Below are 12,450 nucleotides of genomic sequence, written 5' to 3' on the forward strand. Positions count from 1 at the left end.
CAATGGCAGCGTTTGCACATCCTAAAAAACTAGACTGTCTATGAATAAGTCTGATGCCTCCTTCCCTGGAGAGAATGGAATAAACAAACAGAACTCTTGGATTCCCATTTTGTGGCTCCCTAAGCCACAAACTTGAGCCATAGTTTGGTGTTGACTTGTTGATCATGGCTTGTTGGGGAGCAGCAAACCATGGTCCATGGTTCAGATGTAATGGAAGGCCAAGACTTCCTGGTTTGTGTATCCTGCTCACACTACAGGAGGAACAAAGTGCTGTATGAGCTATCAGGCAATGTGTGCTCTGCTTGCTCTTAGTAAAAAGCTAAAGGGACCCCTGACCATTAATCCAGTCGTGGCCGACTCTGGGGTTGCGACGCTCATCTTGTTTATTGGCCAAGGGAGCCAGCGTACAGCTTCTGGGTCATGTGGCCAGCATGACTAAGCCGCTTCTGGCGAACCAGAGCAGCGCACAGAAATGCCATTTACCTTCCTGCCAGAGCGGTACCTATTTATCTACTTGCACTTTGACATGCTTTTGAACTGCTAGGTTGGCAGGAGCAGGGAGCGAGCAACGGGAGCTCACCCTGTCGCGGGGATTCGAACCGCCGACCTTCTGATCGGCAAGTCCTAGGCTCTGTGGTTTAACCCACAGCGCCACCCGCGTCCCTTCTTAGTAAACCATGCTAAACCCAAAAGATTGGCTTTATTGTGATGTGCAAACATGTATGTTCTCCAAGGAGGAATGCAGGAATAATTATTTTTAACAATAGTGTATAATGATGACATCTCACAGGTTTTTTTGGTAATTAGTGTATTAGGCCTATTACAGTGGTACCTTGGGTTACAGATGCTTCAGGTTACAGACACTTCAGGTTACAGACTCTGCTAACCCACAAATAGTACCTCAGGTTAAGAACTTTGCTTCAGGATGAGAACAGAAATCGTGCGACGGCAGCGGGAAGCCCCATTAGCTAAAGTGGTACCTCAGGTCAAGAACAGTTTCAGGTTAAGAACGGACCTCCGGAACGAATTAAGTTCTTAACCCGAGGTACTACTGTAATTGTTCTTCCTCGTAACAATATCTTTTAACTATGTGACTCGTCAACTGACCAAATCTTTTTTGACCACTTAGATGTCAAGTATAACTACTGAGGGATGAGTAACTGGCTGAGATGTTTCCCCCCATTTTAAAGTGAAGTATGCTCTTCACAAAAGTAAAGCTAACAGTGAGAGTATGGGAGGGAAGCTGTGTGGTTTACTGTTTTCCCAGGTGGCTATGAGGACAGTCAACTGAGGAAATCGGGAAACATCCTATGGAAAGGCTTTTGCCTATTTCTCCAGGGCATCCTATTCAGTGTGGGGAAGCCATAAATGCAGAGGGCATAGCTTGCTCTGGTCTCTTGTCGGCTGTGTAGGTTCATAGGCCCATGCATCTTGACTGGGGGATTGGAGGCCCTGAACTAGCCCTCTTCGCCTGCAAAACGAGGGCCATCTGAAAGTGTCCTGACTATAGGAGTTACAGATAGGTAGCCGTGGCAGTGTATCTGAAGAAGTGTGCATGCACTCGAAAGCTCATACCAAGAACTAACTTAGTTGGTCTTTAAGGTGCTACTGGAAGGAAAAAAAAATTTGTTCTGACTATAGGAGTTGCTTATGAACGTGTTCTCTTCTTTTCTGCTTAGGATGACAACTGGGGTGAGACCACAACTGCCATCACAGGTACCTCTGAACATAGCATGTCCCAGGAGGACATTTCCAGGATCAGCAAGGACTTGGAGGACAGCGTTGGCGTAGAGTGCAAGCGCTATTTTCTCTTGACGTTGGCTGCTGTTCTGGGACTCCTCGTCTTCCTCACCCCTGTTGCCTTCATTCTGCTCCCGCAGATCCTGCGGAGGACTGAGTTAGAGCCATGTGGCACTGCTTGTGAGGGACTCTTCATCTCTGTGGCTTTCAAACTCCTCATCCTCTTGATTGGCACCTGGGCTCTCTTCTTCCGCCAGCCCAAGGCTGACCTCCCCAGGGTGTTTGTCTTTCGCACCCTCATTTTGGTCCTCTTATTTCTGCTGGTGTTTTCTTACTGGCTCTTTTATGGCGTCCGCATTTTGGAATCCAAGGACATCAGTTACCAGGGGATTGTACAGTTTGCTGTGTCGCTGGTGGACGCTCTTCTTTTTGTCCACTATCTCGCCATTGTGGTGCTGGAACTGAGGCAGCTGCAACCAATGTTCACGGTCAAGGTGGTTCGATCGACAGACGGAGAATCACGCTATTATAGCCTGGGACACTTGAGGTAGGTCAAAGCAGATTTGGGAAGCCAGAGCAGCAATTTGCATTTAATCTCTACTTCCTGCTTTATTTTTTAAAGGTGGAGGTTTTTTTATTTAATAGATACAAAATTTAAACTGAAGCCAGAAGAGAAACAGAATTCATCAAGCTGAATGAATCTCCCCTTTTTAATTTTGGTCTTTAGCTCAGTTTCTGCAGCCCATTTACATGTACAGTCATACCTCGGAAGTCGAATGGAATCAGTTCCGGAAGTCCGTTCAACTTCCAAAATATTCGGAAACCAACACACAGCTTCCGATTGGCTGCAGGAAGCTCCTGCAGCCAATCGAAAGCAGCAGAAGTTGCATCGGACGTTCGGGTTCCAAAGAACGTTTGCAAACCGGAACACTCACTTCCAGGTTTGCGGCGTTCGGGAGCCAAAACGTTCAACTTGTAAGGCGTTCGGGATCCAAGATACGACTGTAGTTCCTTCACAAGTTTTGCTGGTGTTTGTTGAAAACAGCTTCAGCTTGTTTTAAGTTGTGTAAGAACCCCATTTTTAGGCTCCCCACCTTGCCTCTGTGTGGGATCTAGCCCTGGTCACAGATTTGCGTCCGTGTGTGGGATTAAATGCAGGAGTAGGACTGGACCTCCTGGCCCTGCCCCCCACGTCATGAACCCCCCAGCTGCGTAGTGACCCATGCATATAGCACCAATGTCCGAAAAAAGAGAGCCCTTCCCTCATTGGTTTCCATGCAGTTTGGGACTACCTACTGCACAAGCTCCTTCTTCCTTCTCTGGTGGGGGCAGGGTACCATTGAAAGCACTGGGCAGTCTCTTACCTGAGGAGAACTTTGAAAGTGTGGTTGTCAGCTATCTCTCTCACTCTCAGCCAGCACTGCAAACAAGGTGGCATTAGCTGGTGAAGTTCTCTGTCCTTTACAGTTTCGCAGCTGTACAATCTAAAGGTAGTAAAGGAGGTGTGGCAGCAACATGGAGCCGCAACCCGATGGTGCTGCTTAGTAAGCATGCAGGGCTAGAAGCTTCATATCTGTTCTGAATGGAAGGCGCACCAGTTGGTGAGGAACAAAAATGCCATGTTCTGTCAGTTTGGTTAGATAGGGAAGGGAACAGTTGGCTTTCCAGATGTTGGATTCCATCTCCCTTCAGCCCCAGCTTGCAAGGCCAATTGTCAGAGATAGTGGGGCTTAGAGTCCAAAAACATCTGGAGGAAGAGCCCCATGTCACTGGACAGCAGCTGTGGTGTTGAATGTTTAAATACTCACCTGGATAAAATGCTGTCTCCGTATCCAAAGCCTGGCATGTTGAGGAAAAGGTTAACCTAGAACCTTCTCTGTGATTTTGTGTGTGTTATGTTTTAGCACTATTTTATTGCATTTTGTTCCTATGTTTTACACCCACCCACCCACACACACACACACACACCCCACACACAGGGTTTGCATATAACAGTTCTTAACAGCTTTGGACTTCTGGGCTCTCCCCCCCCCCCCATATTAAGACATGATCTGCAGATTATGCTGATTACATACCTGGACTGTACCATTTCAGATTGTAGGATGTATGGGGTTAAGCATCCCATGTAAAATATTTTATTTATGTAGTAAACTAGCACATTAGAACGAGTGCTATAGTTGTAGCCCTTGCTGTGATGTGTTCACTTTATTACATCTGGGAAGTCTATACGTGAGGAAACACTCAGAAAGTTGTCTTCCCCCAAGCTCGCACACATGCCACCTGAAATGGAATTGCCCAAATTCCGCCGCCACACTTCATGCAGTAATATGTAACATCAGCATTTAGATGAATCTGTTTAAACGAAAAGCAAAAAACTGGCAAAGGATGAATCAGTCTAAACTCTGGGTGGCTACCATACCAGCTGGGGTGAAATTGAGCTGAAGCTGTGCTCTTCTTTGTGTGTGTCCTCGTTTTCTTCTCTTTTTCCCCCAAAGTGGGTTGCTCCAGAGAAGCACATCAGGTGTCGAGAGGCATAGTAAGGCTTGAATCAGATTTGCTGTAGCTCAGGAGTTTGAAATCATAAGCTGCAGTTGGCAATGGGGAACAAAAGGGACAGAGGGAAAATCTCATTCTTTGAATGAGCAATGGAGGGTGTTGTAACAAGAGGTTGCATGAACCGTAAAATTGCATTTGGCTTCAGAACATTTTCACACAAGGTTTTTCAGGTATACACCTAAAACCACGTAACAGGCACATGTATAATCCAAGTACACATGAGCGAGCCAGGATTGGCTGGAGTTTTCTGTTGTCTGTACGTTTGCCGACAAACCTGTCTATGCCTCTACTTATTCTGGACTATGACTTTGGTACATTACCAACCTTCAAGAGGGTGTACCTTTGTTTTCTAGTCTTTCAGTCCGTCATTTTCTCCTCTGCCCGTTGTCCATTCATGATAGTCTAGATGCCTCAGAGGAATAATGGGTTAGAGAGATGCACAGTATATTTGTCTGTAAACACGAATGACTAAAGTTCCCTTCAGGTATTACTGTCTTGGAAACTGGGCTGTGTGCTTAAGCCCTGACCCAGAGGTACACATTACAGTGGTACCTCGGGTTACAGACGCTTCAGGTTACATACTCTTCAGGTTACAGACTCTGCTAACCCAGAAATAGTGCTTCAGGTTAAGAACTTTGCTTCAGGATAAGAACAGAAATTGGGCTCTGGTGGCGCGGCAGCAGCAGAAGGCCCCATTAGCTAAAGTGGTCTTCAGGTTAAGAACAGTTTCAGGTTAAGAACGAACCTCTGGAACGAATTAAGTACTTAACCCAAGGTACCACTGTAGTGTCTCAGCCCCTCACACGATGAGAGTGGTGTGCCTTTTGTGTCTATGAAGGCTTCCAGTACAATTGAGAACCTTGATCTTGTGAGGTTCTCAATTATGTGGGCTAAATGCGTGGCCCCACTGTGCTTCTGTTGCCTCTTCAGGTCAGTAATTCCTGAAAAGAGCTACACTTTCAGGCAGTGTATGAAATTCCCCAGGTGCCATGCACGGGTCCAATTGCACCTGTGTGGAGATTTTTGGGCACCAGGTTGCAACTGACATCTCCGTCAAGCCAGCAAAAGACACACGCCTGGGTGTCCTCCATCATTACATCAAGGAAAGTAAGTTCAGGGCTGAGTACAGATCTATTTCACTGTGCTGTAGCCTTTCCACAGGCCACCCAAACGGAACTCACAGACCACAATTTACAAACCTCTACCTTAGTCCATCGTTAATGCCATTTCCCCTGTGTGTGTTTCTCCGCCTTGCACACTGACAAGTGAATTGTTGCAAGAGAAGCTGCAGTCAGGCAATGCAGTTACCGGTAAGATCCTAGAACCGTTGCATTGGGAGGATCCCGAGGGCCATCTAGTCAACCCCCAAGCAGATAGACATTGCTTTGTGGCAGCCGCAGTCCAGGTATAAGGTTGCATTTGGCACCTAGCTTATATATCTGAGTTTCTAATTCTGCCCTCAAGGTGCCTGTGGAATGCTGTGGCTTGGTGCCACTTTCTTCATTCCTTGGAAGGGACATGAGATTGCTGAGAATGTGAAGCATTTGTTGTTGGTTCTCTTAGGGTGGCTGCTGTTTGGTCTTCACTTTGTATTTGTTGTACATTGCTGGATCTCTCTAGTACAGGAATCCCCACCAGGGCATCCACAGGCCCTTGTGCAATTTTTATGCTATTTTTTCTTTTAATTGCAGGCACTTCCTCCACCTGTGGAGGGGCTTTTCTTTTTTTCTTTTTTTGGTGGGGTGGTCAATTATGCTGTGTATGTGTGTGCCTGAGAGAGATGCTCTTGGGCAAAAAGAGAGGGAAAGATGTATATGCAACTGTATAGTGTATGACGGAGAGATGCATGTGCTGCTAGTAAGCTTTTCCCTAAGCAATAGGGAAGTTTTACAATTTTCCTCTCCCTGCAATTGCCCTTGCGCTGAGAGTGGTAAAAAGGGGGCTGGACTGAAGAACCAAGTGAATCTTTATATGGTGCCCCCTTTCCTACTGCTTGACTGATCAATAGGAGGGTTCATTGTTGGCCATGTAAGCGGAGGCAGCAGGCCAGAACTAGCCCAGGCAGAAGATCACACAAGAAATAGGGGAAAGGCATGTTTCTTGGACACTGTACATGCTGCCCAGAGAATGTGCATACTGCTAGAACAGGGATGTCCAACAGGTCGATCGTGATCAACTGGTCGATCCCTGGGAGGTTTTGGTCGATTGCTGGCTTCTCCATCCAGCCCTGGCCCCTCGCCCCATCCTCTAGATAGCCAGAACGGAAGTTGGCCTTGCTGCGAGGCTTACTGTTTCATTAGCGATTTCTAGGTGAGTGACTTTATTCATTTATTCCTTTGCCCTGCTCCCCCCCAAAAGGGACGTTCCCCCCTAAAAAAAAAAGCTCAAAAAAGGGGTAGATCACTGCCAGTTTTTAATTGTAGATCGCAGTCTCTTGGAAGTTGGACGTCCTTGTGCTAGGAGAATCTACAAAATGCATTGCAAATACGTACTTTCCCTAAGGCCTGTTTGGAATTACAGCATATGTGATGTCAGGTGTGGGAAAACTGAGACGTAATTGCCAGTGTGCAGTCAGGAGACTTTTGCATTGGCAAGACAGCGCAGGTTTTGGCTCTACTCAATCAGCTAAGGGGCAGTAGGGCCTAAAGCTTAAGGCACTTTAGAGCACCTCACAGGGCTCTTTACCAGCCCTGCATAGTGCTTTAAAGTACCTGGCTTTGGGACTTCAAGGGTGCTCAATCTTGCTGGATCAGAAACAGTGCTTTCAACAGCAGTATGCTTTTTCTCTGTTTCTCCTATTCAGTGTCCCTGCAGCCCACACTGTTCAAAGCCCAGCATGTGCCGAGTGCAAATGAAACTCTATAGGATCTCGATAAGGTGCTGCTCCTGGAGTAATGAATGATCTGGCTGTTCACTGGCATTGCTGTGTGAATATGAGTGGGCTTTTAATTCCCTCCAGTTCCAACAAGATCTTATTCTCAAAGGTTCATAGGGTTGCAGCCCCGAGTTCAACTTTTCTTGAAAAATTGCTTAAGCTCATCTGAACTTTTGTGTATTCTTGCCTCTTACTATATATCAACACCAGTTTGGCTCAGAATAAAGCATCTACTCTTCTAGGTTTGTGGATAAGCACTGCCACTGAGAGCAAAGTAAGTTGGCTACTAGAGCCTGATTTTCACCTAAGCATTTTATCTGTTCATTTTCCTCCTTGGTGCTTCTTCTTCTTGTCTCCCCTGTATTGACCTCTCAGGATTATCAATAGAAAATACTTCTAGTTCAGCACTGTCAGTTGGTGGTTGGGGAAGAGCAGTTGAAATAACAGCTGACTTAGTTCAGCTTGTTCTCCTTCCTTGTGTGCAAGTGTAGGGCAAAAAGAGGTTTGGCACGCTGGCTGCACTCTTTGGAAGCCTTTCAAGATCAGGAGTTGGAAATGGTTTCTGTGGCCCAGCGGTTTCCTGAGGAATTCGGGCTGCGTTAACTAGTGCGCTAAAATGTTTAAAACTAAATAAATAAAAAGCTTAACTGTGGAAGTTGTTTGATCAGTCTGTTAAGAAAGATGCATCCTCAAAACTAAAGGATTAAGAATATCAGACCTCTTTTTTGCATTCTTTTTGAAAATATAAGAGCTTCAAGATCCTTTCACAACCCCCTGAACATTTCACGTACCTCATGCTTACCCTGAGAAGTGTAAAGCATTTTGCCTTAGGATTAGTTTCTCCTTTCTAAGCCCCTCCTGATGACCAGATCACTAGTCATGCCTGATTTATAAACAGTGTAACTTGAGGACCACCACAACAGATACTCTGGCGAGACTTAAGAAGACTGCTTAATCTTGAAAATATTATTTGAAAGATTAATGGCCCCATCTCCTTCCTGGTCCTTTCTGTGTGTCAGAGGGAGATCTGGCAGATTCTGCTTCTCTCAGCAGAGTAGTGGCAGAAACTGCACCTGCCAACCTCCTCTCTTCCTGCCTGCAGGCAAACAGTGAGGGCTCGTCCACCCAGGGCCGGATTTAGGTTTGATGAGACCCTAAGCTACTGAAGGTAATGGGGCCCTTTATATGTCCAGCTGTTCTTTGTCAACAACAAATTGTCACTGTTTTTTTGTGTTGAATATATGCTATGGTAATTTGTGGACCTAACAGGTATCTAAAGCCATTTACACATAACAAAATACAGCGGTACCTCGGGATGCGAACGGGATCCGTTCCGGAGCCCCGTTTGTATCCTGAATGAAACGTAAGACGCGACGGCGCACGTGCACAGGGCGCGTTTTGCCGCTTCCACACATGCATGTGACGTCATTTTGAGCGTTTGTGCATGCACGAGTGGCGAAACCCGGAAGTATCACACTCCGTTACTTCTGGGTTGCCGCAGAGCGCAATCCGAAAGCACTCAACGTGAAGCACATTCAACCCGAGGTATGACTGTATGTATTTCATCAAAGTAATTGTTAAAAAGTCCATGCAGAATGCAAAGTCCATGCAGAATGTAGGCACCCTATATATAGAAATGAGCAAACGAGTGATATTTTAGGGAGCGAGCTAGCAGGAGGGGACCATGACTTACATCATAGGAGCCTACACAACACAAAACATTGTTGCTGTATGTAGGTTTTATTTTATTTGTTTTTTATCTTATATTTTGGAAATGTACATCCAGTTTTTCCCCTTTAATTTTTTGGGGGCCCCCCAAGCGAGTGGGGCGCTACGCTTGTTTAGCTTATACATACCTCCGGCACTGTGTCTACCCCTCTGTTTGCCCTGCTGCTTCCCCCCAAGGAAACCTGCAATTTACCGCTGAATCGGACCAAATGGCCATTAGGTTTTCCATGGATTGCATTCAGTGGTAGACAGCATGTTTTTCTGGGGGGAGCTGCGGGGCAAACACAGAACTGCTCAGACCCATGCTTTCTAGGCATGGGGCGATGGGAAGTGTGGATGAGCCCTGGCTGTTACTTCTATCCAAATAGCCGATCCATCAAGCTCATTTCTGCTCAATGCACTCTTGTCTTTTTGCACATATAGAGTTGCTCTGGAAGTGTCTCTCCTCTATGCCTGAAACTTTTGAATATCAATATGTTTGGGATTCCTTCCATTCTTTTTGAGAAAGTGAGTGGATTTGCCCTTAGTAAACTGTCTTTCAAAAAATGCTCTCTCTGTGCTTCTCATGGAAAGCGGGGAGGGGTGAATAAAACAAATGCAAGGTGTATATATATTTTTAAAAGGTGGAATAAATTTGTATGCACAAGACTTTCCAGCACTCCTGGCACCTGATGAAGTTTTAGAACAGCACATACTACTATAGCTGCCGCCTTACTTGCCAGATCATGCTCTGACATGACCCACTTGCTGAGTTCACTGCAAGAAGGGGAGTGCTGATGCTGGAGTCTACTAGCACAGCAGAAGGCTAGACAAGACTGAAGCAAGTTGTTGCAACGTCAAAGTGAAATTGCATGCCTGCTTCTGAAACACCCCATAAAAAAATCAAAAGATTTATAGCCCAGCAAGCCTGGTTTTCTACAACCATTATGCATGGTATCATAAGTTTTTCCTTCTTAATTACTGTGGAAGGGCAATTCGTTGGTGGCCAGGGAGTTTTAAAAAGAACCTTGCAGAACAATTCTGTATGGGTCTATTCAGAAGTAAACCTTATTGGGTTCAATATAGCTTAAAGGTAAAGGTAAAGGTACCCCTGACCGTTAGGTCCAGTCGTGGACAGCTCTGGGGTTGCGACGCTCATCTCGCTCTATAGGCTGAGGGAGCCAGCATTGGTCTGCAGACAGCGGACTTGTGGGTCATGTGGGCAGCATGACTAAGCCGCTTCTGGCGAACCAGAGCAGTGCACGGAAACACCGTTTACCTTCCCGCCAGAGCGGTACCTGTTTATCTACTTGCACTTTGATGTGCTTTTGAACTGCTAGGTGGGCAGGAGCTGGGACCGAACAATGAGAGCTCACCCCGTTGCAGAGATTCGAACCGCTGACCTTCTGATTAGCAAGCCTAGGCTCTGTGGTTTAGACCACAGCGCCACCCGCGTCCCCACTCAATATAGCTTACTCCCAATTAAGTCGGTATAGGATTGCAATCCTAACATGTCAGGGCTGGGGAAGTCTTCCCAATGGCCTGTGGTTTTTCTCCAGCCTGCTGAAGTCAACATCATCTAGCTATGGAGGGAGAGAAGATGAATAACACAAGGGCTCTCCTTGCATAAGTGCCCTGGGGAGCCGCCATAGATCAGTCCTACCCAGGAGAGGAAAGCCATTCAGACAGCACACATTTCCTTGCCCTTATCAAAGCTTCTTCTTTCAAATGCAGTAGTTGGCATAGTGGGACAACTATCTTACAAAATTGCTTCCAGCAGCACATATTTTGATGCCTGAGGTGGAAAATCCAAGATGTGTCCCCTTCTTTCACTTCATCCCCATGCTGGGGAACCAGCCCCCCCCAATACATTTAATAACACTGCCTGTGATGTTCTCTCCAATGCACCAGTATAATGTGGTGTTCCTTAACAATCACAGGGTAGTTTCCATATTTACTTTATCGTGGTCCTGTTCTGTTCTAGGTGCCTCACACATAGCTGCTATGTGCAGTCTCTTTGCTTTCCTTGCATGCTGCTGAGGCGCATAAACCCCTGACATAAACCTCTCAGGTGGTTTCCCTATGAAGCATAGCAAACCTCTTAAAGGGATATCACCACATCTCCCTCTTTTTTTAATAATAATACTAAAAACTGATAAACAAAAAATGTAATGCAGGAATAGTAACACATAATCACTTTCAGTGAGTCCTTCTGGCTTTCTTATGGCTCTGTTGGACCTCCCTTAGCTGTACAGTATTCCAGTTCCTGGTGCCTATTTGCCATGTCCAGGGCAGCTGTTTACCAGCTCCATCTGGTACGCAGGCTGAGACCCTACCTGCCCGCAGACTGCCTCGCCAGAGTGGTGCTTGGACTACTGCAATGCGCTCTACGTGGGACTACCTTTGAAGGTGACCCGGAAACTACAACTAATCCAGAACCCGGCATCTAGACTGGTGACTGGGAGCGGCCGCCGAGACCACATAACACCAGTCTTGAAAGACCTACATTGGCTCCCAGTACGTTTCCGAGCACAATTCAAAGTGCTGGTGCTGACCTTTAAAGCCCTAAACGGCCTCGGTCCAGTATATCTCAAGGAGCGTCTCCACCCCCATCATTTTACCCGGACACTGAAGTCCAGCACTGAGGGCCTTCTGTCGGTTCCCTTACTGCGAGAAGCCAAGTTACAGGGAACCAGGCAGAGGGCCTTCTCGGCAGTGGCGCCCTCCCTGTGGAACGCCCTCCCACTAGATGTCAAAGAGAACAACAACTTCCAGACTTTCAGAAGACATCTGAAGGCAGCCCTGTTTAGGGAAGCTTTTAATGTTTGATGTATTACAGTATTTTAATATTTTTTTGGAAGCTGCCCAGAGTGGCTGGGGAAGCCCAGCCAGATGGGCGGGGCATAAATAAATTATTATTATTATTATTATTATTATTATTATTATTATTATTATTATTATTATTATACTGTTTTGTTTTGCTGAGTTTTGGGGAGTTGTTTCTCTGCCTTCTTCCCCTGTCATGGATTTGAGTCCCTCATTTGGTGCAGAGTGGTGTTGGTTGTCCATCATTGTTTCTGAGTGAATAATAATAATAATAATAACAACAATAATAACAATAATAATAATAATATTGAATCAGTAGGAGATGCCTTCTCTTCCATCGTGTGATCGCTTCATATGATATTGAAGCCACTTAGGGGTGGAACACTGTCTGTTCCCCTTTTGGATTTCCATTCCTACAGTGGTACCTTGGGTTACAAACGCTTCAGCTTACAAACGCTTCAGGTTACAGACTCCGCTAACCCGGAAGTAGTACCTCGGGTTAAGAACTTTACCTCAGGATGAGAACAGAAATCATGTGGTGGCAGCGGGAGGCCCCATTAGCTAAAGTGGTACCTCAGGTTAAGAACAGTTTCACCTTAAGAACGGACCTCCGGAATGAATTAAGTTCTTAACCAGAGGTACCACTGTATTGGAACTCAGCACATAATTTTCTTGAAGTGATGGCAAGTCTTTGGTACCCTTATCGTATTACCATTTCCCCTCAGCCTTGCACAGATTTTTGCATG

At 46.0% G+C, this 12,450-nt stretch overlaps 1 protein-coding gene across 4 annotated transcripts in view; it reads left to right on the forward strand.

The window, feature by feature from the left end:
- Nucleotides 1-12,450, forward strand: part of VANGL1 (VANGL planar cell polarity protein 1) — a 51,818-nt gene that overhangs the window by 14,826 nt on the left and 24,542 nt on the right. For all 4 annotated transcript variants that reach the window (XR_008328153.1, XM_053370517.1, XM_053370520.1 and 1 more), the window contains exon 4: nt 1,680-2,287. Coding sequence is in view for 3 of the 4 variants with exons in the window: in XM_053370517.1 (XP_053226492.1) it covers nt 1,680-2,287 (608 nt within the window). In the remaining variant the exon portion in view is untranslated. The remainder of the gene's footprint in view (nt 1-1,679; nt 2,288-12,450) is intronic.

This window comes from Podarcis raffonei, chromosome 17 (assembly GCF_027172205.1).
Source record: "Podarcis raffonei isolate rPodRaf1 chromosome 17, rPodRaf1.pri, whole genome shotgun sequence".
Taxonomy (NCBI): domain Eukaryota; kingdom Metazoa; phylum Chordata; class Lepidosauria; order Squamata; family Lacertidae; genus Podarcis; species Podarcis raffonei.